The following is a 24,162-nucleotide window of genomic DNA, read 5'->3' on the forward strand; positions in this document are numbered from 1 at the left end:
TTGTGTGTTGAGAAAACAAGGCGCATTTCCCCCAATGTTCATGTTTGGTAAACTGAGAAGCCGCTCCATATTAACATAGCTCATTAAGCAGCAGCCAGTCGTCAACTAAATCAGATTCCACACACTTCTTGCTCCGCCTTTTTTAAATTCTGTTTTCTTTCAATTATTTCCACGCTATACTCTTAAGGTAACCGCAAATGAGCTCGAATGAGGCAAATGAGGTGAAAATAATAGCAGGAAAACATTGCGTCAAATGATGGATACGTTGCCGGTTCCCGGGAACGGAGCGTCTCTGTAATCAGTGCGGAGTCGCCGCCGACAGCTTAAGGCTGGGAATGTACTCCAAAAAACTTTGCCGCAACATCTCGTCTTTATGTCTCGGGATCTAAATTGCGGCAGCGTGTCGTGTAAAAGTGTGACCGGACGATCGGGAAACAAAAGCTTGATTTGAAAAGGCGACCCTCTTATCTTTCATCCTAATGCGCCTTCAATAATCAATAGAGGGTGCTTTCTCCACGGCTCGTGTTTTTTTGCCGTTTGAATCGACTTGAACCCGGCCCAATCACTCCATTCATCCTTGGTGAAGGTTGCGGGTTAACATAAAATGTGATTCTGAGATGCAAAAACAGCAGATTGATGATTCACTGGAGAATGAATGCGTCTTAGCCAGGTAACCATTTCCATATTATTTAAAGAATGTCCTCATTTGTAAACCCATTGAGCAAAAAGGCAGAAGCAGCGGTATAGCGACGGCGGCGTCTCTTGAATATTGAGCGCAGACTTTTGATTAAATCTCGGCCCGATTTTTTTTCTTCTATCGCTTGCCTTCATAAAGACGGCCATTCTTTAATGCGGCGGATGCTTGTTTAGAATCGCGCTCTCCTCTCGAACGCCTCAATCTCTTGAGTCCGAATTAAAAGCAAGAGGCTCAAGCCACAGTGACGGCTAATAACTTGAGTCCCGGTCAAAGTGTGAGTGATGTCACGCCTCCAAAGGCGAAAGATTACAGTAGATCGGTGCTCGCCGTGGGTGACGATTCAGTAATGAATTCAATATAATCCCTTTGGTGGAAGAGAGATGTATTGGTTCACTGATCTCATGGCCCCAAATCATATAACCAGTGAAATTACACTAAAAATCTGTCTAAAATGTATTTTAAAAAGCGTAATATCTTTTATTGAGACACAAAGTGAGTTGACGGTAAGTTGGTTTAATAGTTAAAATAAATCGGTATAATCGATTAATTAATTCACAGTTCTCAGCTTCTCTAGCAGGATTTGTTGCATTTCTTTGTACATTTAAAATATTGTAATGAGCAATTGGAAAAACGCCATTTCAGGAACTGGGAAATCACAATTTTAAAAACTTTTCTTTTGAATTTTATGGAAAAACGACAACAATTTCTTCGTCGCGGTCCGAATGAGAAGAGCGATATTTTAACCCACCAATTATCTCATGTGTCCTTACAGCCCTCCATGAAAAGTTTTCACCGTCGCCCGAATGTTTCCTTCTCTCCGTCCTCCGAGACCTTAACGCCGCGACTCTCTGCTCCGCTACGCGGTCATTTATAAACGAGCGTTTTTTCTTCTTCCCTCCACCGAGTTCGCCGATATCAGGACGCAGGTAGTTAATGCACGGATAGCCTTTTCCCGTGGCACTGTGTTTTACACCGTGGCCTCCCGATGCGAGGGCGATAGCATGCGGGGCGCGTTTGATTTCGACGCCGGGCCGTAATGAAGTTTGACATTTAGTTTGGAGAGAGCAGCGGAGCGCGATCAGGCCTTGATTAGTACGCTCTAATTGAGGATAATAAGGGGGAGGCGGTGATTGTTTCTAATTTTTGCCATTAATTGCAGCCGTTGGCTTTGATTGAGGACAGGCAGGGCTGCCATGTCAAGGGGCCTGGCGGAATCATAGTGCTCCTCACCCGGAGCCTCTTGAATAACAATGAAACAACTCCACCCCCCCTCTCTCCTCTACGTCCCCCTCTCTCTCTCTCTCTCTCTCTCACCCTTTCCTCATTCCCATTCATTGCCAGCGTGGCGTTGGGGAAGGCAGGAAGCTGTCAGCGGCCCCCTCTTTGTCTCATCCCGGAGCGTGTTTTTGAACCGTCGTGGGAGTGTGATGCGCTGTAATCACAGGTTAGGCCGACGCCTATATCCGGCTGCCCAGGTGATTCTGGCTGAGTGGGAGAGAGAGAGAGAGACTCCTGATCCCCGGTGTGCTTCATTACCCAGCTCGGCCCCGATGGCCCTCACACACACGAACGGCGAGCTAATAACGCCGCGGTGAACACCCGGCGTGCGGAAGCAGTCCGAGTTTCTCACTTCATAATTCTCAATTTTAAGAAATACAATCTACCAGTCGTGCCTAGTTTAGAGCTGAGGAACCGCTGCAAGGCCGGAGGAACCTTGACTTTATATCAAAGCATCCGGTTCCAGGTGCTTTGGTGGCGTCGCTCAGCGACGTGTGCTGCGGTTTGCTCCGTCTCTCTGCTTCAACGGTGCAAACAAAGGGAGGTGCTATAACCCCCCCGTGTGCGTGTTTCAGGTGCAGGGGGTGCAGGATGAGCAGGGGCCAGGGTCATTTTCCACAACATTAGGGGCAGAAATTGATAATTAGAGGTGTTTATGACACGGTCGGGGCCCCCGAGGGGCAGCCCTCCCCTTTAACCTCAAGCGACATTAAACAAATGCTGGCTGTCACGTCGGAGGCAGGTCGGAGCCGGGAGTCTCCCACCCCGCCATACGGAGCTGCGCCGGCGGGACAGACGCTGGAGATGGAGAGGGAGGAGGAAGCAGAGGGTGGGAGGGAGAGGGATAGGGGGGGGGGGGGTGGAGGACCCCTGTGCCCCCAGCTGTCTGAGCCAGCTAATGACTCGTCTCAGGGGGGCTGTTGTAAGCGAGCAGGGAAATTGAAACAGACGCCTCGACGAGGAGCTGCTACATGTGTGGCTGCGCGCTGCCATTCGAAACACCAGAGAGCCTCCAATGCGTCCAGCCAAGGGGCCGGATGTTATGTTTACGAACGTAAAAGAATGGGTATTATTATTATTGTTATTATCCTTCAAGTAGCACTTTGCTATTTACGCTAAATGCAACTGTTTTTTTTCCACGGAACAAATTAAAGACTCCGGTGGTTACACTCGGAACGTTGTTCGTACGCAGCGGCTCTCGTCAAGATGGATCCCCCCCCCCCCCGGTTCGAGTCCGGGCGTAACAACGCGTGTCTCAGGTGCTGCCTCGCCTCCCTGTGTTTTGCCCCACGCTCAAACAGGCCGAGAGAGCTCCCCCCCCCACCCTCCCGTTAGCATCTCCAATCCCCCGCTGAGCCCATCTTACTCCTCCAAGACGGCCCCCTTCTCCCTAAAGGTAATGACCGAATTAGGCCTAATGTTGTACACTGGCTAATGGCACAGTGCCGCACATTATAGCATTGTGCAACTGGCAACGACAACAGCAATAATCCCCGAGCCCCTTGTCCTGCTGCACTCCGCCCCCGGGGCTGGGGACGGTGCGCGGGGGGGGGGGGGGGGGGATGAATGGAGTTTGCCACACTACAATGAGCTTTTGATGGGAGACAATGGAGGAGGCTGCCAGCACCACACAGGGTGGTAAAGGGGAGAGCAATATGGGGCCCCCCCCCCGCCATCTACCGGCCCTCCCTCTCCCCCCCCCAAGGGCCCTGGGCCCCCTACCCACCCTCCCGTTCCCCCAGATTCATAATGGCATCCGGAGGGGGAAAGAAGGGAAAGTGATGTCAAATGTCAGGAAATCAGAAAGATGGCAAGCTGACAACCCCCCCCCCCCCCTCCTATCGTCCCCATCCCTCCTATCGCTTTGCCCAACGGTAGCACAGGTTAATATCACATTTATAAAATCACTTACAAGAAACAAAGCCGGCTCTTAGCCCCCTGTCACTCTCAGACGGTCGTATAGAGAGCGTTGCCGCCGGCTCACCGAGGTAACCATTTGTTCCCCGATGGGGGCCCCCCTCACCTGTCCTTCGCTCTATCTAGAGCCGGAGCCACGCGGTTACGTCCCCGTACATTCTATCGAGTCGAGTGAGTTGAATTGTTTTTTTAAGGCATGGTTTCCCATTTCCAAAAAAATAATCTGTCTCCATTTTTTCACTCTGCGTTTGAGTTTTTTTTTGGTCTCACATCTCCGTCTTCACACTGGACTCGCAGCTTCAGCTGAGAGCAGTGCATACAATTAATAGCGGGCTAATCAGCAGTCGTCATTAAGCACAAATAAGATCTTCACCCGGAGCAAGCGTGGTGCTGCCACACTCTGCCAGAGCAATTTCTCGTTGATATTTCATCAAATCATTTTTATTTTTTAAATTGGACACTATTGGCTGCTCTTCATCCATCTTCTGCAGTTCATTATCTTTATATTATGGTTCATCTTGGCAATAAATAGTAATATTCATTTCCTTCACTTCAGTGTTTACGTTCATTTTTAGTTAGACAAAACCTTTTTATCTACTGTATTTGGCAAATACATTATATGTATTAGTTTAATGGTCGAATCCAAGATGTCATTTTTGTGACTGCACAGTACATCCATTATAATGGATTATACATTCATGAAATGTCCCCACTGTGGGATGAATAAAGGAATATCATATCATCATATCATATAATATCTTCGGTTTTTTAAGCGTAATGTTTGAAAACGTGATATCAACGACCCTACCAATGGGGCAGCTGCATTTAAAGAGTTTTATCTCGACTTCTCCTGTAGCGTCACAGTTTCCGTTCTCTGGACGTCGCATGGAACTGTCTGTAAGACTGTCAGTGAAACTCAAACAGGGCATATACACCACCGTTCAAAAGTTTGGGGTCGTCCAGACAATTTCGTGTCTTCCATGAAAACTCACTTTTATTTATCAAATGAATTGAAAATTGAATAGAAAATATAGTCAAGACATTGACAAGGTTAGAAATAATGATTAATATTTGAAGTATTAATTTTGTTCTTCAAGCTCAAAGGAAGGCCAGTTGTATAGCTTATATCACCAGCATAACTGTTTTCAGCTGTGCTAACATAATTGCATAAGGGTTTTCTAATCAGATATTAGTCTTCTAAGGCGATTAGCAAACACAATGTACCATTAGAACACTGGAATGATGATGGAAATGGGCCTCTATACACCTCTGGAGATATTTCATTAGAAACCAGACGTTTCCACCTAGAATAGTCATTTACCACATTAACAATGTAGAGAGTGTATTTTTGATTAATGTTATCTTTATTGAAAAAACTGTGCTTTTGAAAAATAAAGACATTTCTAAGTGACCCCAAACTTTTGAACGGTAGTGTATATATATATATATATATATTCACCCTGTATATTTAACATACAGATTATTAATCGTTTTCTCTGTCTGTGTTCTTTCAGCCAATGGGATGAGTGATCCTGCCAGTTCCTTTGTGGGCAGCGCCACGAGTCCGAAGCTCGAGCCGCCTCCTTCGCCCCACGCCAACCGCAAGAAACACAGACGGAAAAAGAGCACGGGCATCACGAAGCCAGACGGCTTGTCCGCCGGCAACGAAGGTACGGCGCCATCACGTTGCTCCTGTAACATAGAGACTGAAAATGTCATGTTTCCATCACACTTTCTAGATTGTTTTTTACCATCTGAGGTTCGACCACTTCTTCTTCTTCTTCTTCTTCTTCTTCTTCTTCTTCTTCTTCTTCTTCTTCTTCTTCTTCTTCTTCTTCTTCTTCAATGGTTTAATGACTGAGTGAGGAATTGGAGACACAAATATTCATCTTGAAGAACCAACTCCTTGCATTTTCTTTTGCCTGTTTTCTGGAAATACAGTTAAAGGTTTTGCTAAATTTGGAGGATGGTAACCTGTCAAGACCCGAGTAAAGTTCCAAGATAATTAGTAATATAAGAACTAATACTTCATTAAATATTAAGCTTCTATGTTTAAGCCACTTTATCAGCGTGTAAAATGTATTTTCCTTGCAAACCAACACAATTATCTCTCTAATGCAATTGAGAAGCCAGAGAGGGATCACATCCTAACGATGCGTTGAGTGAAGCGTGAGTTCACTCGCCGGACTATTTGTGTTTATGAGCGCAATTCGATTGCGCCAGAGAGGAGGTGTGGCTTATCTCCATGGAAACCGTTAACCTTTTGACCTATTCCAATATTCGTAGGACGACGTAATCGTAGAGCCCAGAAACAGCGACTATCAACTTATCGTCCAAAGTTTCTAAATTAAACAACGGCAGGACGTTAGTGATGATGGGCAGAGCCTAACGCTGATAAGCTTTCGCGATCGTTTCTCGCGTCTATTCGCGTATTTCCATAACTCTGTACGTAATCTACTCACGCGGGAAAAGCTCCGAACTGGCAGGTTGAAAGAATTGGTACATTTTCATAAACCTGGTGAAGAGTGGGGGTGATGTCACAGAGCGCAGTACAAGGGTTACCCTGGATTATGTGAGACTAGATCACATCTTAAAATTGTGTCTGCTAAGCCAGAACGTGGTCCAATCGGCGGCGTGTGGAAAGTGTTGGAGGTGCCTGCCCTTTCTGCTTCTCCGATGTTTTTGAGGAACAAACCATCTGGCGGGTCAGGTTAATACAAAGTATCTGCCGATACTAAATTAGGAATGGGAAAACTTGTCAACAAATGTTGTTTCTAAGCAGTTTGTCGTTGAGGTCAAGTTTGAAATCTGGTCTTGACTTCAGGTTTCTCCAGCCGAGTTTATGTGTCGTGATTGAAAACGACACATAGAGGTGTGTAGTTTTGTATTTCTATGCCCCCCCCCCCTGCACAGTGCACACTCTCAGCCCCATTTCTTTGAGCGTCGTCGGAGAGACGCCTGATCTCCAGAAGCCGCGGCCCTCCTCAGCAGGGGAGTGGCGGTCGCCTCTCCACCCAATTAATAATGATTCTCCAGACCAATGATGAATGGAGTACCCTAATTGGATGGCATTGTGAAAACACCGGGACGCATTTCAGAGGCCATAAAACCGATGTCACCGGAGCGGGATGATCAATCAACAAGATTGATACGCTGGATAACAACAACAATGGCATTGACGCCTCCTAAATGGGGCTAGGCATTTATAATCATTATACTTTTTTATCATGGTCTCTGACAGCTTCTCTTGAAAGTCTGAATGGGTCCGTTGACCACATTGTTGTTGAGAGGGAACATCATCAGCATCTCGGGAGATAAGTGGTGCGAGATAAGTGGTGCAGGGTTTTTTTTCTTCGGGGTTGTTGGGAGATGTGGTCGCATCTCGATTCTGGTGAAACTCGGACCGTTTGGCAATTGTATGTACAGAAGCATCTCGCAGCATAGTGTCCACGTGCAGAGTCCATTACTTCTGTTTTATTTGACGTTACTTGGCTCTTAATGGGACCTAGCTCCTAATGACTGGCATTATCAAACATCATCAAATCTCCTGGTCGACACCTACGCGGCGAATGGTTGATGTCGGACGGCTCCCGCACTTCCCGAGGAGGCGCTCTGAGAGTAATCAGACAGCAGGAAGAGGCAGATTCTGGATGTTTCTCACGTCATCAAACACGCACATTGTTTTCCATCTCGTTCATTGTTCTCTGCGAGGTTTTTCCCATTAGCATCACCTTGTCTGTTCTGCTGAATGCTCCGGGATACAGACGTATCGCTTAAATATCGGCTTCACCCAAGTCTGGGGATGTGAGTTGTGTCTCCTGTTGAAAGAACAGAGGAGAGAGGAGAGAAGAGGAGAGGGAAAGCAGAGGAGAGGTGGGATCCTTGAATAAATTGCGATCAGTTTATCTCATTTACGGGGCAATCGGAAGCGTGCAATGCAGGCTGAAATTGAATTTTAGTAGTTGTGAAGCGTCATAAATCAAAACGCCGCCGCACGTCTTAAGGTGAGAAATCATTTTGGTCAACATTGGACGTGTCGGATGTAGAGGGGAGCGTGGAGAACTGTTGCTGTGCCATCATTTCAAAACACATTGCACTACGGCACTCTTCTCCTGTGAGAGAAAAATCGTATGCATCTTTTATAAACTCAGGTTTGCGACTACGATCATGAAAAAGGATCAAATGACAGACAGTAATTGCCCTTAAACATCTTTTTCAAACAATCAAACAGGCTAAGAGCTTTACAATCCCATTTTAACCTGTGTATTAGATATATAACAGCATTTAAATCAATATAAAGCTGTATTTTTTTTCTCTAATCAGTTTAAAGCCGTATTTGGTTTATGTAAAAAAAAAAAAATCTTGCACCAAAAAGATCTGCACAATGGACACGGTCCCTAATATCCTATGCACTGTCAGAGCCGTGTGGCGTAATGAACTTCTCATGTGCTTAAAGAATGATGCAGGATGCATGGCGAGGCAACTGACAGCCCCGTAATGTGTTTCCCAGCAGCCACCCGGCGACGAGCTCTCTCGGTGTGTCGCTCGCCATAAACCCACTGGAAAATCGATGGCCGATAAAGAGTTGTGTTCAGGGGGAGCCCCCTCTGATTAATGCAGACTGTCTGGAGCATCGTTAATGTATTTCTCTTTTTAAAGAAAGTGTATCAAATGCTCATTGTTTTTGGGGTTGTTGTTGTTTTTAAAAAGTTTAGTCCCATGTGAGCAGAAAGGGAGGTTTTTTTTCGCGATCGGAGGGGAGCTGTGACGAGAGGCTCCCGATTCCTCCCGGGTACCCGGGGGTGGCCATGTTGACTCTCGCTGAAGGTCACAGAAAATCAAACCGGAATGCCGAACGCTTCTCATTGGGGAGAAGGCGGGGGAAGTCTTTGTTTACATCCACGTCACGAGATTTGATTTGAAGCCGCGGTTTAGAGATGCGCGATGTGTCGCCTTCAGTCCTGAGAGAAGATAACGGACTGAAGGAAGCGCTGCGTGACGCGCCCTCCACGCGCCTTAATGAACTGTCATGTGCTGCGGAGCTTTGTGTTTGCAGCGGAGGCACTGGGGGCAATTTCTTTTGAAAAATTACGTTTTTAAATGTAATCTTGAATTGGTTAATAACCTCTTTATTTAATGAAAGATTCAACAATGGATTTTAACTTTTATTTTGCATTTTAAATCGATTTTAAAAAGACTCAATTTGCGATTATCACAGGATAGGACTTCTTTTTTTCTCTTTTTTTCAAGAAAAGTGGACTACTAAAGGGAAAAACACACACATTACATGTTTTAACTTGTGCATAGTATAACAAAAATATACAGCTTTCTGCATAAAGAGATGATTTGATGTCTTTAAGGAAAACATATGAATGGAACAAAAACGTTAGGATAAGCAAAAGTTGAACAGTGGGTTAAAATGCGTGCGTGCGTGCGTGCGTGCGTGCGTGCGTGCGTGCGTGCCCCACCGGCTCACTTACAGCAGGCGGCTACAGCAGATAACTAGAACGGGCACTCGGTAGAGCGCATACCTTCGCATATCACAAGATTGGGCATTGAATTATGAACATTTTGGCATTAGTTGCATGCCAATTGGATAAAAATAAGATGTTAACCTTTTGACCTTGACCTTTGACCTGATCGATCCCAAAATCTAATCAAAAGTAAAAAAACATTTGCATCAAGTCGAAATATTTCAACTCTGTCGAAAAATTAGCTCGACGCCGAGTTGCGAAAAAGCCAATCGGCGTCGAGCCGCTCCGCCCGTCGTCACGGAAGCGCCAGTCATTCAGACGTCGCCGAGCTTAGCGAGCCCAAACACGAGGACGTTGGATGTTCCGACGTTTTTGGGATGTCCACGACAAGTATAGAGCAGAACTGGTGGTTAGTTCTTCCGTGGTGGATGACGGAACTGAGTAAAACCACGGAGATAAGCCCCGCCTCCTCTGAGGAGCAAAGTAAGTTTAGGTTTTTAGCACTGTTAGCATTGTAGCACTGTTTGTGTTTTTAGCACTATTAGTGTTTTAGCACTGTTATCATTTTAGTACTTGTGTTTTTAGCACTGTTAGCATTTCAGCACTTGTGTTTTTAGCACTTGTGTTTTTAGCACTATTAGATTCAAGATTCAAGATGTTTTATTTGTCACATACACACACAGGGTGTGCAGTGAAATGAAAGTGGCAATGCTCAGCAGGAATGTGCAAGGGCAACAAGTACACACTATTTACAAATAAAAAACAACACAATATTTACAGTAAGTGTGTGTGTGTGTGTGTGTGTGTGTGTGTGTGTGCCTAAGAGGGGCAGTTGTGTGGGTCTATGTGGGGGTCCTGGTGAGGTCGGAGTTCACAGTCCTGATGGCCTGAGGAAAGAAACTCCGTCTCAGTCTCTCTGTTCTTGCAGCGTGACTACGGAGGCGCCTGCCTGACCGCAGCAGCTGAAACAGTCTGTTGTTGGGGTGGTGAGGATCCTTCATGATCCTGCCGGCTCTGGTTCTGCACCTCCTGGTGTACAAGTCCTGCAGGGTGGGGAGTGTAGTTCCAATAGTGCGCTCAGCCGAACGCACTACTCTCTGCAGAGCCTTCCTGTCCTGAGCGGAGCAGTTGCCAAACCAGGCTGTGATGCTTCCTGTCAGGACGCCTCTACAGCTCCAGAGTAGAAGGACTGAAGGATCCTCTGGGAAACTTTAAATTTCCTCAGCTGCCTGAGGTGGTAGAGGCGCTGCCTTGCCTTTCTCACCAGAGTGTCTGTGTTCGTTGACCATGTCAGATCCTCGGTGATGTGGACTCCCAGGTATTTATACCGCTCACCCTCTCCACAGTAGTCCCGTTAATCCCCAGTGGTGAGTACGTCCTCTGTTGTTGTACCTCCTAAAGTCCACAATCAGCTCCTTAGTTTTGGTGACATTCATGATGAGGCTGTTGTCCTGGCACCAGAGTGACAGATCAGCAACTTCCTCCAGGTAGGCCTTCTCGTCGTTGTCGGAGATCAGGCCCACCACCACTGTGTCATCCGCAAACTTGATGATGGTGATGCAGCAGAACCAGGCCACACAGTCATGTGTGTACAGGGAGTACAGTAGGGGCTGAGGACGCAACCCTGGGGGGATCCTGTGTTCAGGGTGAGGGATTTGGAGGTGTGTCTGCCCACCCTGACCACCTGTGGCCTGGCGGTCAGGAAGTCCAGGATCCAAGCACACAGGGGGGTCTTCAGTCCCAGCTCTTTCAGCTTGCCGGCCACTCTGGAGGGGACTATGGTGTTGAAAGCTGAACTATAATCAATGAACAGCAGTCTCACATAGCCCCCCCTCTGGCTGTCCAGATGAGAGAGTGTGGTGTGCAGTACCTGGGAGACAGCATCATCCGTGGATCTGTTTGGGCGATAAGCAAACTGCAGCGGGTCCATGGAGGAAGGGAGGAAGGCGCAGATGTAGTCCTTTATCAGCCTCTCAAAGCATTTCATGACCACCGAGGTGAGGGCCACCGGTCGGTAGTCATTCATACATGCTGGAGAAGCATTCTTGGGCACAGGGACAATAGTGGATCTCTTGAAGCAGGCGGGGACCACGGACTCAGCCAGGAGAGGTTGAATATTGTGGTGAACACTGGAGCTAGCTGGTTAGCACAGGTCTTCAGTACTCGCCCAGATATGCCATCTGGACCTGCAGCTTTCCTGGTGTTCACCCTCAACAGAGCCCTCCTCACACTGTGCTCGGTCACAGAGAGTGTATGTTCATCCCCAGCGGTAGAACTCACCGGCCACGCTTAACGGTGTTGTTGTTAGCCGGCGAGCTAGCGCTGTTGTTGCTAGCCTCAAACCGTGCATAAAATGAGTTCAGGTCGTCCGCTAGGGATGCGACGGCACTCACCATTGCGCGGGGTCTGCTCTGGTAGTTTGTGATAGTCCGTAGCCCCTGCCATAGGCGCCTGGTGTCGCGCTGCTCCATCTGTGATTCCACTGTCTCGGTACCTCCTCTTGGCCTTCTTCACCGCCCTCCTCAGTCCATAGACCGCTGCCTTGTACTCGTCCATGTTGCCGGATACAAGACCGGAGTTATAGGCAGCAGTACGGGCGTTCACAGCTTCACGGATGGATCTATCAACCCACGGCTTTTGGTTAGGAAAGTCCCTAACTTTTACCGTGGGGACGATGGTGTCCGTTAGCTGCTATGAGGCTCATTGCTACTCAAGAACTCGCTGACGTCACTGGAACTGGATTGGATCATGTCCCAGTCGACGATACTCAGAGCGTCCTGTAGCTCAGCCTCTGATTGGTCAGACCACCGCATTACGTTCCTCGTCACTACCGCTTCCCGCGCGATCCTTTGTTTATACTCCGGAAGCAGAAAAATGGCGGCATGGTCTGATTTCCCTAACGGAGGGAGAGAGACAGTGTTTTTAGCACTGTTAGCATTTCAGCACTTGTGTTTTTAGCACTGTTAGCATTTCAGCACTTGTGTTTTTAGCACTGTTATCATTTTAGCACTTGTGTTTTTAGCACTATTAGTGTTTTTAGCACTGTTAGCATTGTAGCACTGTTCGTGTTTTTAGCACTGTTAGCATTTTAGCACTTGTGTTTTTAGCACTTGTGTTTTTAGCACTATTAGTGTTTTAGCACTTATCATTTTAGCACGTGTTTTTAGCACTATTAGTGTTTTTAGCACTGTTAGCATTGTAGCACTGTTAGCATTTTAGCACTGTTAGCATTTTAGCACTTGTGTTTTTAGCACTTGTGTTTTTAGCACTATTAGTGTTTTAGCACTGTTATCATTTTAGCACTTGTGTTTTTAGCACTTGTGTTTTTAGCACTCGTGTTTTTAGCACTATTAGTGTTTTAGCACTGTTATCATTTTAGCACTTGTGTTTACAGCACTCGTGTTTTTAGCACTGTTAGCTCAGCCGTCATGAGAGCCGTGTAGAGGCAATAGATCTGTTCTCGGTATTTCGAATCCAGCACCTCTTAGCAGTGCTCCTAATGTAAGTAGTGATCAGATGTGTCTCTTCTTTAATTTGTCATGACTCAGTTCTATTAATCTATGTCTGGTCTTGGGTTTCTCTCCCGACCTCTGGCGGTCTTACGCTACACAAATACTGCCGGTTTAGATCAGGAGACGAGTCTCTGGCCGTTCAGGACTCCTCTTCGGATGGACCGGAACAAAGAGTCGTGGCCACTGCAAATTGAAACGCATTGATATTTGATCAAACACGCCGTTGAGTAATATATCGTCTGTCCGACTTATTCCACCATCCTATTGTCCTGCGCCTTGGGAAACTCAGGGTTAATATCATCTGGAGTCCAGCTGAGGATTAGGAAATGGAGGTTTAACTGCCTGTGCTAATGGTGGGTGTTTATCTCAATACTTTGTTTTGTCACTCCCCGACTCGCTCTCATTTCCGAAAGCTGTCCCTGGAGCCTCCACTCTTGTAATGGCTTAGCTTTCCGAGCGCCGCAGTATGGAGGGAAAGGAATAACAAGATTCTCATTTGGGCTCCGTACACACTGCCCACAGATACATGTATAATTGGCCCCGTTTTCATTCGGCTCTGTTGTTAAATGCACTAGCTATTAGCGTAGTAGTGGTATTGGTGCTGATTTCATGTGTTTGTTTATTGTTGGAAGGTGTGCTCCGTGTGTGTGTGTGTGTGTGTGTGTGTCAGATAGATAAAGAGTGTGCTCTATCTCCCTCCCTCCCTCCCCGTTCTCCTGTTTCTGAGTTTGGTCGTGGTTCCCCCGGGGCCGCTGTCGCCGTAATGGCCTCTTCCTGATTGCTCTGATACAGGTTAGGAATATTGGCTTTAATGATGTGTAAAATGAGCAAGCAGTGCCTGTGACATTTACAGATGGCACCGCCTTGGCCTGTTCTTCCCAACTGCTCGTTAATTCACGGGAACGGCAAGCACTTCTTTAAGTGAGTGCCTGGTGCACGCGCACACACACACACACACACACGACACACAGCGCGTCCTGCACACCCCAAAACAAATAGCTCAACCTCGTGCACCTCGTCATCATTTCAGCTCAAAGCGTTCACACAAATGGACGTGAAAGGGGGAGTCCTCGAGGCTGAGGAGTGTCGGCTAAGTCCTCTCCGAGGGTTTCGTCACACCGGTCTCCAGAGGTCTTAGAGAGGCTTAGACAGAATGAGGTGCCGCATGCCGTGTGCAGACGGCACAGCTGGGCTCGGCACCGAAACGCCCCCCCCGAGGCGCTAATCTGGTCCACAGGTCCTCGGCGGTGCATCTGCTGCGCGTACGCGGCAGTAGAGGAATCACCGTCCTCGGGTCACTCCCTCGACTCTCAGGGCCCGCTTCGATGCTCAGTCCTAACAAACGCCTCTCGGAGGTGATGAACAACGTTCTTTGAATGGCAGCCGGCCGGTGGTGGAAGAAGGAGGCGCGTCCTTTACTCAATATGAAAGTATTTAAAAACGAGAACGGGCACTCGGTAGAGCGCATACCTTCGCCGCAGCCACATTCTGGCATTAGTTGCATGCCAATTGGATAAAAATTGACCGCGCTATGGTAAAAAGAAGATTTTGACATTTTCATGACCTTGACCTTGACCCGATCGATCCCAAAATCTAATCAAATGGTCCCCGGATAATAACCAATCCTCCCACCAAATTTCATGCGATTCGGTGTAATACTTTTTGAGTTATGCGAATAACACACAAACACACACACACACAAACACACACACACATACAAATAAATACACAGCGATCAAAACATTACCTTCCGCATTTTCAATGCGAAGGTAATTATACGTCAAGGTAAAACACCTAAATTGGAAAAAAATCCTACTCGTTTTAGACGCGACACGATTTATTCTTACTTCAACAACACTCATAGGATTTTGGCGACTGATTGATTCGTTGTTGTAATCAATTTAATTGATGATTTGTTGGTAATTAGTTGATTTTAATCAACTAATCCGCAATTAATCAAATAAAAGCACCACTTTAAGTCTGTTTGCCAGAGATGTGCTTATACGTTTATTTGTTTTAAATGTCATTTAGCATGAAAAGGCTTTAAAAGAGATTTTAGTCGACTACAACCAGAGCGACTGATTAGTCGATTAATCAACTAAGATGCTCACTTGACTGCAGAATCAAATGAAGATACTAAATAAATGTATATATTATGTTATTTGACTGTTATGATGCACCAAGAAACACTTTATTGTTGCTGGTTAAGGAGGTACTTTATATATTCAGCCTAGTGGTTCTCGACCTGAGGGTCTCCTTCGAGGGTCACATGACCAGTCTGATGGCATTTAATAAATGTACCTCTAAGTTTTGACCCATTTATATTCTTTTTTAACGGTTTATATTTAAAATTAAACCCCCCTCTGAGAAGTTTTAGGATGACATCACTCTGTAAACAGACGCTGCTGTTGTTGGTTTTAATCCTTAATAACGAATAGTTTATAAGATTATCATAGATGTTTTTTTTATTGTAAAATGTTCATCTGCAAAGTAATTATCGATGCTCGATCATTGCATTGGTGGAAAAAGAGAGTCAGCATAAAGCAGCATGTACATGAAACCAGTACATTCAGTATTTGAGTAAATATACTTTACTTTAGTAAATTTTTGCATCTCGAAACAATAATTATTAACCATCGGCGGAACTGAAGAGCAGTTGTGTTGCTGCTGGAAACCACCCGGTACCTGAAGAATGACATCTGAGGCTCCTGAGCAGGTCTTATGATGCATCTTTGTTTCTGATCCTTCCTCTTTGCAGCTCCGTGGCCATTACGCTCTAATTTCCTTTTCTTTTTTAAACATTTATTATTATGCCATGTTAATTCAGGAAAATCATATTTTTCGCTCATTCTTCCTCCCGTCGGCGTGACATCGTGTTCTCCCTCGTCCGCCCGCTAGCAGAGGCGTGTTAATTTATTTCTAATCGGCGGGAACTTGTTGGTTGTCGGCCGGCAGATCGATGTGGTCAGGAGGTTAACGCTCGCGCTAATGGTTGGCGCGGCGATCGCTCCTCTGCTAGCCGCGTGCTAACTGCAACCACTGAGTAATAACAGAAAAGCGCTAATGGCCTTTTTGTTACAGGCTCATCATGTCAGGTGCCTGGGAGGTAGCGGCGATGCCTTTGACACATTGTTCGTGCGGGGAATTTTTTTTTACCGGCCCCGAGATGACCGCTTTGACCTCGGCGTCGTGCGGACGCGGAGCAGAATCGCTTCGGCTTATGGAGTTTTTAATTACCTCACTGTGGGACGGCAGTAAAGGGACATATCGGTGTGTTGGAGCTGCATGTGATGACAACACAGGTGTCACACGTAAAGCCTCCCGCTGCACGCTGCCCTCCGTACAGTAAGTCTGGCGCGGGCGTTTCTACGCATGGGGAGTCCGATTTGTTTTCCCTTGTATACTCATCAGTTTAAGAAAGCAGCCATTCGTCGCTTTTTTTAATCTCCATAATGAAAGTGTTTTTAATGCCTCCAATTTATTGCCTGGGCAGCCAACAGAATAATTAGCTTTGTTCAGGTTTTGATTTTTTTTTTTTTTTTTTTTTAAAGATGAAAACACAAAGTATAACAACATTTTGAGTCTGGGAGCCACGAATTATAATCAAATGCATTAGTTATTGTACCTGAAGTTATATTGGACAAGAAAATTGATTTTTACTGTATGTATTACAATGAATCAAGCTGGGTTTTTCACCCCCTTCAAATGTAATACTCCTTACTTGTTGTGTCACTTTAAGGCTCCTTTTTAAGTTGACCGTTTTGCTTTCATCAAAAAGACATTTTTCTTTCTCAATCCCCAGCAGTGCTTTAAAACGTCCCGCCCACACAAACACTTTGTCACTGTAAGTCTAAATAAAGAGACTTCCAAGGCTTTATTGATTCTTCGTGACCCGTAGTCGATTCCACAAACTAAATCAGATAATTGAAGTCGGTGTCGAGCTAATTGGATTATCGCTTTCCCCCTGAAGAGATGGCCCTCCACCGCCGCTCAGGGATTGCTACATCAGTGGCGTCCGTCAGACATCTGTCATTTACCAGCGCAGGGCCGCGTCTCGCACCAAGGAGGCTGAATTGATTATAAACACAAGTGTTGTAATCTTCTTTGATTACATGATTTGCCTGACGACCTTATCATCATCCGATTGCCATCATTTTTTATAACTACAGACACGCGGCGGAGAATCAAACGCGTTAATGCACAACGCGTTAATAACATCGGGGGTATAAATATATTTTGTTCATTTCGTACAGTTTGTTTTTTTAATGTAACCTCTATTAATGATTAATGATGAAGCTGCACAGGAGGAAAAAATAATCCCCTCGTGTCTACTTGCCGCTAGTCCTCCAAACATGGGTTATGCAAATGAGATGACTATTTGCATAGACGTAATTAGGTAATTACAAATCATTTGGCTATGAGCTGAAGCATGTGCACAGACCAGAGATGTTACACGAGTCACATTGTACAGTACGAGAGTTAATGAATTGCCTCCGAACAGCAGAGGCATTACGGCACGTGTCGGGACATATGTTGTGTCAGACCTCTCGTTTGAAGACGACAGGTGACATTTTCATAAATCTTAGTGAAACACAAAGAGAAAAAGGAAAATGGACGACGGCGATTCACTATCGTCAAAACCAGTTTGAAGCAAAATGAGTTTTTGTATACCAATATTATATATACAACATTATTTGACTTACTGTAACAGACACTAATATACTATACTGCAGCATTTAATATGTTAGAAGTAGTTCCTAATTTTCAAAATGTCAATGAAATCTTAAAATGTAGTTTGGGTCAACACCGTTGGGGTCCAAGTTGGAATGACCTGATTGTATTGAAATTAAAATAAGTGATACTTGTTTCACTTATTATCAAAGAACCAGGCTGTGTACATGTACAAGTTAACAACGACTCCCGAGGTGCATTTCTACAAAGAAACTTCCAATCACCAAGCTCCCAATTGCTGCCACTGTTCATCAATAACAGTGGAAGATACACAGGGTTCGTACGGTCATGGAAAACCTGGAAAAGTCATGGAATTTTAAAATGGTCATTTCCAGGTCTGGAAAAGTCATGGAAAAAACTTAAATCATAAAGGTTTTGGAAAAGTCATGGAAATGTGTTATAATCGCGTGTTTATTTACGCCGAGTTTGAAATAATTAGTATGTTTTTTAAAGAAAGACGCTCAAAATAGAAGCCGGCGTACGCTCTCAATACGCAAAATCTTCTACATTGTTCATGTTTATACCGAGATTTCAGTTTGGTCATGGAAATTTGGTTTAAATTCATGGAAAAGTCCTGGAAATCCATTGGTCAAAATGTGTAAGAACCCTGGATACATAATACAGGCATTGAGATAATAGACGAGACAATTAATTTACCTTCAGATTCTGGATTCTTGTCGGATGTATTCAACTTGTGTGTTTTGAATTCTCGCTCTGATTGTCCTTCTTCTTACTGGCAATGATGACCAGGGCTCATTGGAGCATTTACAGGCGTCCGCTTTGCCAAAAATGTGCGGACAAAACATAATATCCCATAAAATAAGTTGGAATAATAAACATAACTTTCAGTCATTAATTTAAAAAATTTAAAAATTAAATATATATATTATATTTCCCTGTCAATTATATACATTTATGGATTGAAGTAGGTAGACATGTATAGCTTTGGGATAACTGCAAGCCAATTGCTTTAGACATCAAAATGGAAATCTCATTTTAAGAAGATGTATTCTGTTCTTTTTCAGGTTCATATTTACATATTTTAATTTCTACTAGCACACGTTTACATACCTTAATATTTCAAACGATATATAATTTGTCTCCGTCTTGAACACACCTTAGCGCCTGTCTCTTTAAGCCTCAAAGATGCCCACTCTGCTCTGATTGGTCAGCTCATTTCAGCTTCAACTGCACAGCGTTGACTGACGGCTCATTTAAAGGCACAGTGTCTGAATACACACCGTGTACATTTCTCTGTGGATTGGGAGTTTTGAATTGATAGTTTCACAGTATTTCTATAGCACCTACACCTGCTTTATAATAATAATAATAAAACGCTTTCTACAATACGGTATCTTTCTAAGTTATTCAACCACAGCGGAAAGGAGTTAAACTCGTATCCTAGTCTATTTTGAGGCATTGTCGAACAAAGCGTCGGTGCACGGCGGGCGCCGAGAAGTCACCTGAACGTCGGCGAGTTTAACCGCGTCGGTGCGTGAACGCGGCCTCCAACCGCTGAGCTGCAGCGCCGCCTCGCAGAGAGAGTCGGATTGCGCCACCGGCATCGGGCACTAATTCGTCGCTTTTTGCTTGTGTTTTCTCCAGAGCACGAGGACACCTTCGAGTTCGTCATCGTGTCGTTGACGGGTCAGACGTGGAACTTCGAGGCGTCGACCTTCGAGGAGAGGGAACTGTGGGTCCAAGCGGTGGAGAGCCAGATCTTCGCCAGCCTGCAGTCTTGCGAGAGCATAAAGAACAAGGTACGTGGATGCAGAGACATCACGGGAAATCATCTCATCACGGCGGCGTCATCGACCCTACAATTCTGCTGCTTCATTTCCACTCCTCGTCCTCTTCTCCTCGCCCTTTTTTTCCAACCTGTATTGCGCTCCTCACCCCTCCTCACCCACTTCAAGCTGTCACATGTGGGAGGTTGTCAGACAGGTGCAGCGCAGTGTGGGGGATCCTCTTATTAGAACCGACAGGCATCGGAGCGGGAACGCGGCTCGTGTCGGCGTACTGGGGGGGAGACACGGACTCATTTTCATATTCATATTTCCCCCTTTTTGAGAAACCTCATCCCTCCCTCTCCTCCTCGCTGGTTGTCGATCATTTGAGTCCTATAATTGTTTGCCTTCTCGTACGCCGGCAGTCATTAGTTCCGGCTGACGCGTTCTCTCCCTCGTGTCTCACAGTCTCGCCTCGGCAGCCAGAGCGACGCGATGACCATTCAGTCCATACGCAACGTGAGGGGGAACAGCTTCTGCGTGGACTGCGATGCGCCCAGTGAGTATGACTCTGCATCGCCCGTTCCTCACCGGTAAAGAAAGGCCTTGGAGGAAACCGAGAGTTCGGTCATTCATCCAAAAAAAAAAAAACAATTAAAGGCGCACCTAAGAACATTCACCACTTGACGTATTCTATTGCTTTTTAGTCATCTGATTTTCTTTTTCTTTTTCTTTGTATGAATTAAGTTGAATTGCATAACATATATCTTATCCTTCGACTGTACTGTGCATCTGACTGCACTATTTTTTACTTTGTTGTACTATTTTTAACTGTTGGTTTCACGATATGTTTTGTATGTTTTTGTATGTATTGTATTTTGTCCTTTCTGTGGACCCCAGGAAGATTAGCGGTCGCTAAGGCGTCAGCTAATGGGGATCCAATAAATAAACAATAAACAATCCAAGAATAAACTGTGTAAACATTCACCAACATTTTGATTTGAAGAATAAAGTTATCAACTCTCTAGTCCAGTGGTTCTCAACCTTTTTTGATTTGTACCCCCGAACCAGTGCAAAGCATTTTGGGTGGAAAAATAGATTTAACACACAGTGTTATGCAATCCATGCCTGATTTCATATAAAATATATACAATTCAGTTTATGAACTTATTATACACTTATAGTTTATTGAATATTTATTAAATAACCCCTTTTAAAGGATTTTTTTAAATTGACCCCTGGAGTCCCTTCATGTACCCCTAGGGGTACACGTACCCCCGTTTTGAGAACCACTGCTCAAGTCAATGCAAACTTTCAATGACTGATTCAATTCTCATTTGACACGAGGGCTTTTATTTGCTCAATAAAACATACTCGCTCATTGCTATTGCAATATTGGGAGACTGGGTGGAGCTGAAGTTGGATGAGCAAACATCAGCCTCTATGGATGTGTCTGCAAAAGCTTTATTCATGGGGAACATGCCCCAAAGCACTCTATTTAAGAAAAGAAAAGAAAGAATGGCCCCTTAAACATACTAATTGAAGAAGCGACATCGAGACCCGAATGTAATTATACTCTTAAGATAATGTTGTTATATTTACTTAAAAGGTAACTGTAACATATCCTCTATTATTTTATTATGATGTCAAATCACCTGGAGACTTTATTGAACACGATAGGCTTGTTTCCTTTTTTCTTCTTCTTATGTATCATCTACTGCAGCTTGTAGTGTCTGCAGTACTTTAACCCAGTCTGTGCTTCTTAACCCTCCTGTTACCTTTAGGGTCAATTTGACCCCATTCAATGTTTAACGTCGGTGTTCTGTCGGGTCAATTTGACCCCAGGCTGTTTTTCACTGTGTCAAACATATAAGAAATATCAACTTCTTTATTTATTTAAAGGGCTATTTAGGTAGTCAACAAACACACATAAAGTACCTCACACTTAAACTCGGGAAACAATATTAATTCTAATAATTTTCTGGAGGTTTTAATTGCTGGGGTCAAATTGACCCTGAGGGTAAAATATGTTCGTAAATGTAAAGGTAACAGGAGGCTTAAAAAGGAACAAAAATATGAAATGTCCTGTTGGGACTAATTCCTAAAGCCTTCTCTTGTTACTTCTCACTCTGACTTGACGTGATTGCTCCGCCCCTTCAGACCCGGACTGGGCCAGCCTGAACCTGGGCGCCCTGATGTGCATCGAGTGCTCCGGCATCCACAGAAACCTGGGCACCCACCTGTCTCGCGTCCGCTCCCTGGACCTGGACGACTGGCCGGTGGAGCTCAGCATGGTGATGACGGCCATCGGCAACGCCATGGCCAACAGCGTGTGGGAGGGCGCTCTGGAGGGCTACACCAAGCCGGGCAGCGACAGCACCAGGTGAGCTGCACGCTTCCCCCGCAAATACAAGGTGGCCGCTTAATGAAGCGCGCCGGGATTATCGAGCGGGGGAAGGCGGCGCCGTCTTCTCTCCATTACCTGCCGTTTATTAGCGGCTCACGTTTCCGCAGAGATGCTCCATAAGAGAGCAGCAGGGGGCCGTAAACGTCGGGTCGCCGATCCCGGAACACAGCGCTTCATGTTCCGGTCCTTCCATCGGCGTCTCCATCCCCTCTTGTCTCTTTGTTGTAAGGATGTAATATCTTCTACGTCCACCAGAGTATCTGTCGTCCGTCTACTAGCGTCACTTTTTATAGCCGTAATTCATGTCGTGCGCGACGTTGTTTTGCACTTACCTGGTAAAAACCCAGACTAGCTCCTAATCCATCAGGATTGTCACTTGGCATTTGAGACCCTAATTAGGGAAAGATCTTTAAATCTAAACCACATCTGAAACCAGCCGTGGTCCTTTCGTGCCTCATAGAGTTTAAAGAGTGTTAAATGTGGAATTTTATTTTTTAAACTTCTACGATTTACTCAAACCGAAGCTTTTTTTACTTTTGGAAGCGCACGTGTAGCTTGACCTAACTTACCCCCTTGCCTATCTGCTCTGGCTCCTCTGAGGAACCTTAGATCTGGTCGGAGGATTGTTTATCTCTCGGTGACAGGTGAGACCTGGCGTCCCAGTCTGACTAATGACCTGCTGTGTGGCTGTGCAGGTAATTAAGCACACCATTATGGCTAAACTCCACCCCCAGAGCCCGGCCCTCGGGGCCCAAGTTGCCGTGTCACATATCCATCACATGGGGGCGGGTCATCACTCAGTCTGTCACAGCAAAGACTGTCTGTAGGGTCTCCCTGGTGGCATGAGACGGTTTTAACATCACAGCTTTGGAACTTTGTTACCAAATGCGACATATCAACAAAGAAACATTGATGCTTTTTATTTATTTATTTATTTTTAATTTATTTTACTTCTTTTGTCCAACTTCTCTGTCGCTGTTATGGCTAAAATATCATACAAATGTAATAAAATTATACCATTATTGTTGCTGTCCATCATAACCGAACCATGTGAACCTTACAACATGTAAAATAACATTAATGTAATACTGAAAAGCTCAGAGATATGATCAACTAATACTGATGAAATGCCAAAAGAACAATAATTGAATAGTCATTTAAGTCAAACTAAAAAACTTATAGAATGCTTGTTATAGCTTTTAAAACGTGATTATGTTATGTTTTCTTCTTATTGTATTATATTTAGTTGCAAGACATGACATAATTAGAAATAGGAAGAACTTAAGACGGCGGGTATTTATTCTGTATAAACGTTTAATTGGAAGAAGAAGAAACAGATTTATTAATAAGGAAAACTATGATCAATTTCAGGCCTAATTTCAGCCTTGAAATGATCCAACATCAGGTTGTTCACAGCCAACACAGAGTTGTTGCACTAAAGCAGCTAATATCTTCAAAAAATTACAATATTACAAAAAGTCAAACAGTATTTTAGACAATGAAGTAACAGGAGGAAACTGCCTCGTGAATATGAAGCTGATGGTCGAGGGTGTGTACCTCATTGAGGCGGATTACTGAAGTCATGTGTTTCTAACGTGTTGGAGCGGTCAGTAAGATCAACCCGCTTTCTGCTGTCCGAGTGTCACTTATATTTTCATTTTCAAAACAGCAACGGAAACATAAATTAAACTAAACAGAAATTCCTCGCTTGTCTTAATATGCGATTCATGCGGTTGAAAAATAATATGCCCTCCACTTTCTCATCCAAACACACCTGGCTGTACTCGGGTAACGTCCACATATAGCCAACGCCCCCTGACGTCATCACGGCATCATCATCGTCATCATATCAACATGTCAGCATGATCAACATACATCAGCATCATTTGATAACAACATGAATTTATGGAACAGCTGTCATTTAAGTCTAATACAAGCCGAATACAGGTCCAACCTAACCCTGGTGATGACTCCAAGTCATATCCCATCATGTCTTTTACTCACATCACCAATAACCAGGAACGTGAGGAACGACTTTACTCTTTGACCAAATCTGTGATGTTTAGATTACACGAATGCATTTCTCATGCCACGACAGCGTTTAGCTTGTGGCACTCCGAGATATAAGGTGCACAGGATTTTCAGCGGCGCAATTTTCGCCCCGAATTGAAATATTTCAACTTTGAGGTGGTAATCTCGCAACTCGGGCCAATCAGCTCTCGAGTTGCTCCGTGCGTCTTGTTGAATCGGAACAAGACGGACAATAATGTTTCGAACACAAGAACATATATTATATATTATCTTGTAGTCTTTCAGACAGAACAGTAACTTCATCGGTGAAAGTGACCGAGCTGAGTGAGCCTACGGATGATGTCATCAACCCAAACACGAGGGCGTTAGTGTGTGGGACGTCCACAAC

At 44.9% G+C, this 24,162-nt stretch overlaps 1 protein-coding gene across 2 annotated transcripts in view; it reads left to right on the forward strand.

The window, feature by feature from the left end:
* The window catches only part of agap3 (ArfGAP with GTPase domain, ankyrin repeat and PH domain 3), a 125,231-nt gene that overhangs the window by 88,604 nt on the left and 12,465 nt on the right, over window positions 1-24,162 (forward strand). For both annotated transcript variants that reach the window (XM_056420455.1, XM_056420454.1), the window contains exons 13-16: window positions 5,407-5,562; window positions 19,215-19,369; window positions 19,805-19,895; window positions 21,497-21,719. In XM_056420455.1, the coding sequence (XP_056276430.1) occupies window positions 5,407-5,562; window positions 19,215-19,369; window positions 19,805-19,895; window positions 21,497-21,719 (625 nt within the window). The remainder of the gene's footprint in view (window positions 1-5,406; window positions 5,563-19,214; window positions 19,370-19,804; window positions 19,896-21,496; window positions 21,720-24,162) is intronic.

This window comes from Pseudoliparis swirei, chromosome 8 (genome assembly GCF_029220125.1).
Source record: "Pseudoliparis swirei isolate HS2019 ecotype Mariana Trench chromosome 8, NWPU_hadal_v1, whole genome shotgun sequence".
Lineage (NCBI taxonomy): Eukaryota > Metazoa > Chordata > Actinopteri > Perciformes > Liparidae > Pseudoliparis > Pseudoliparis swirei.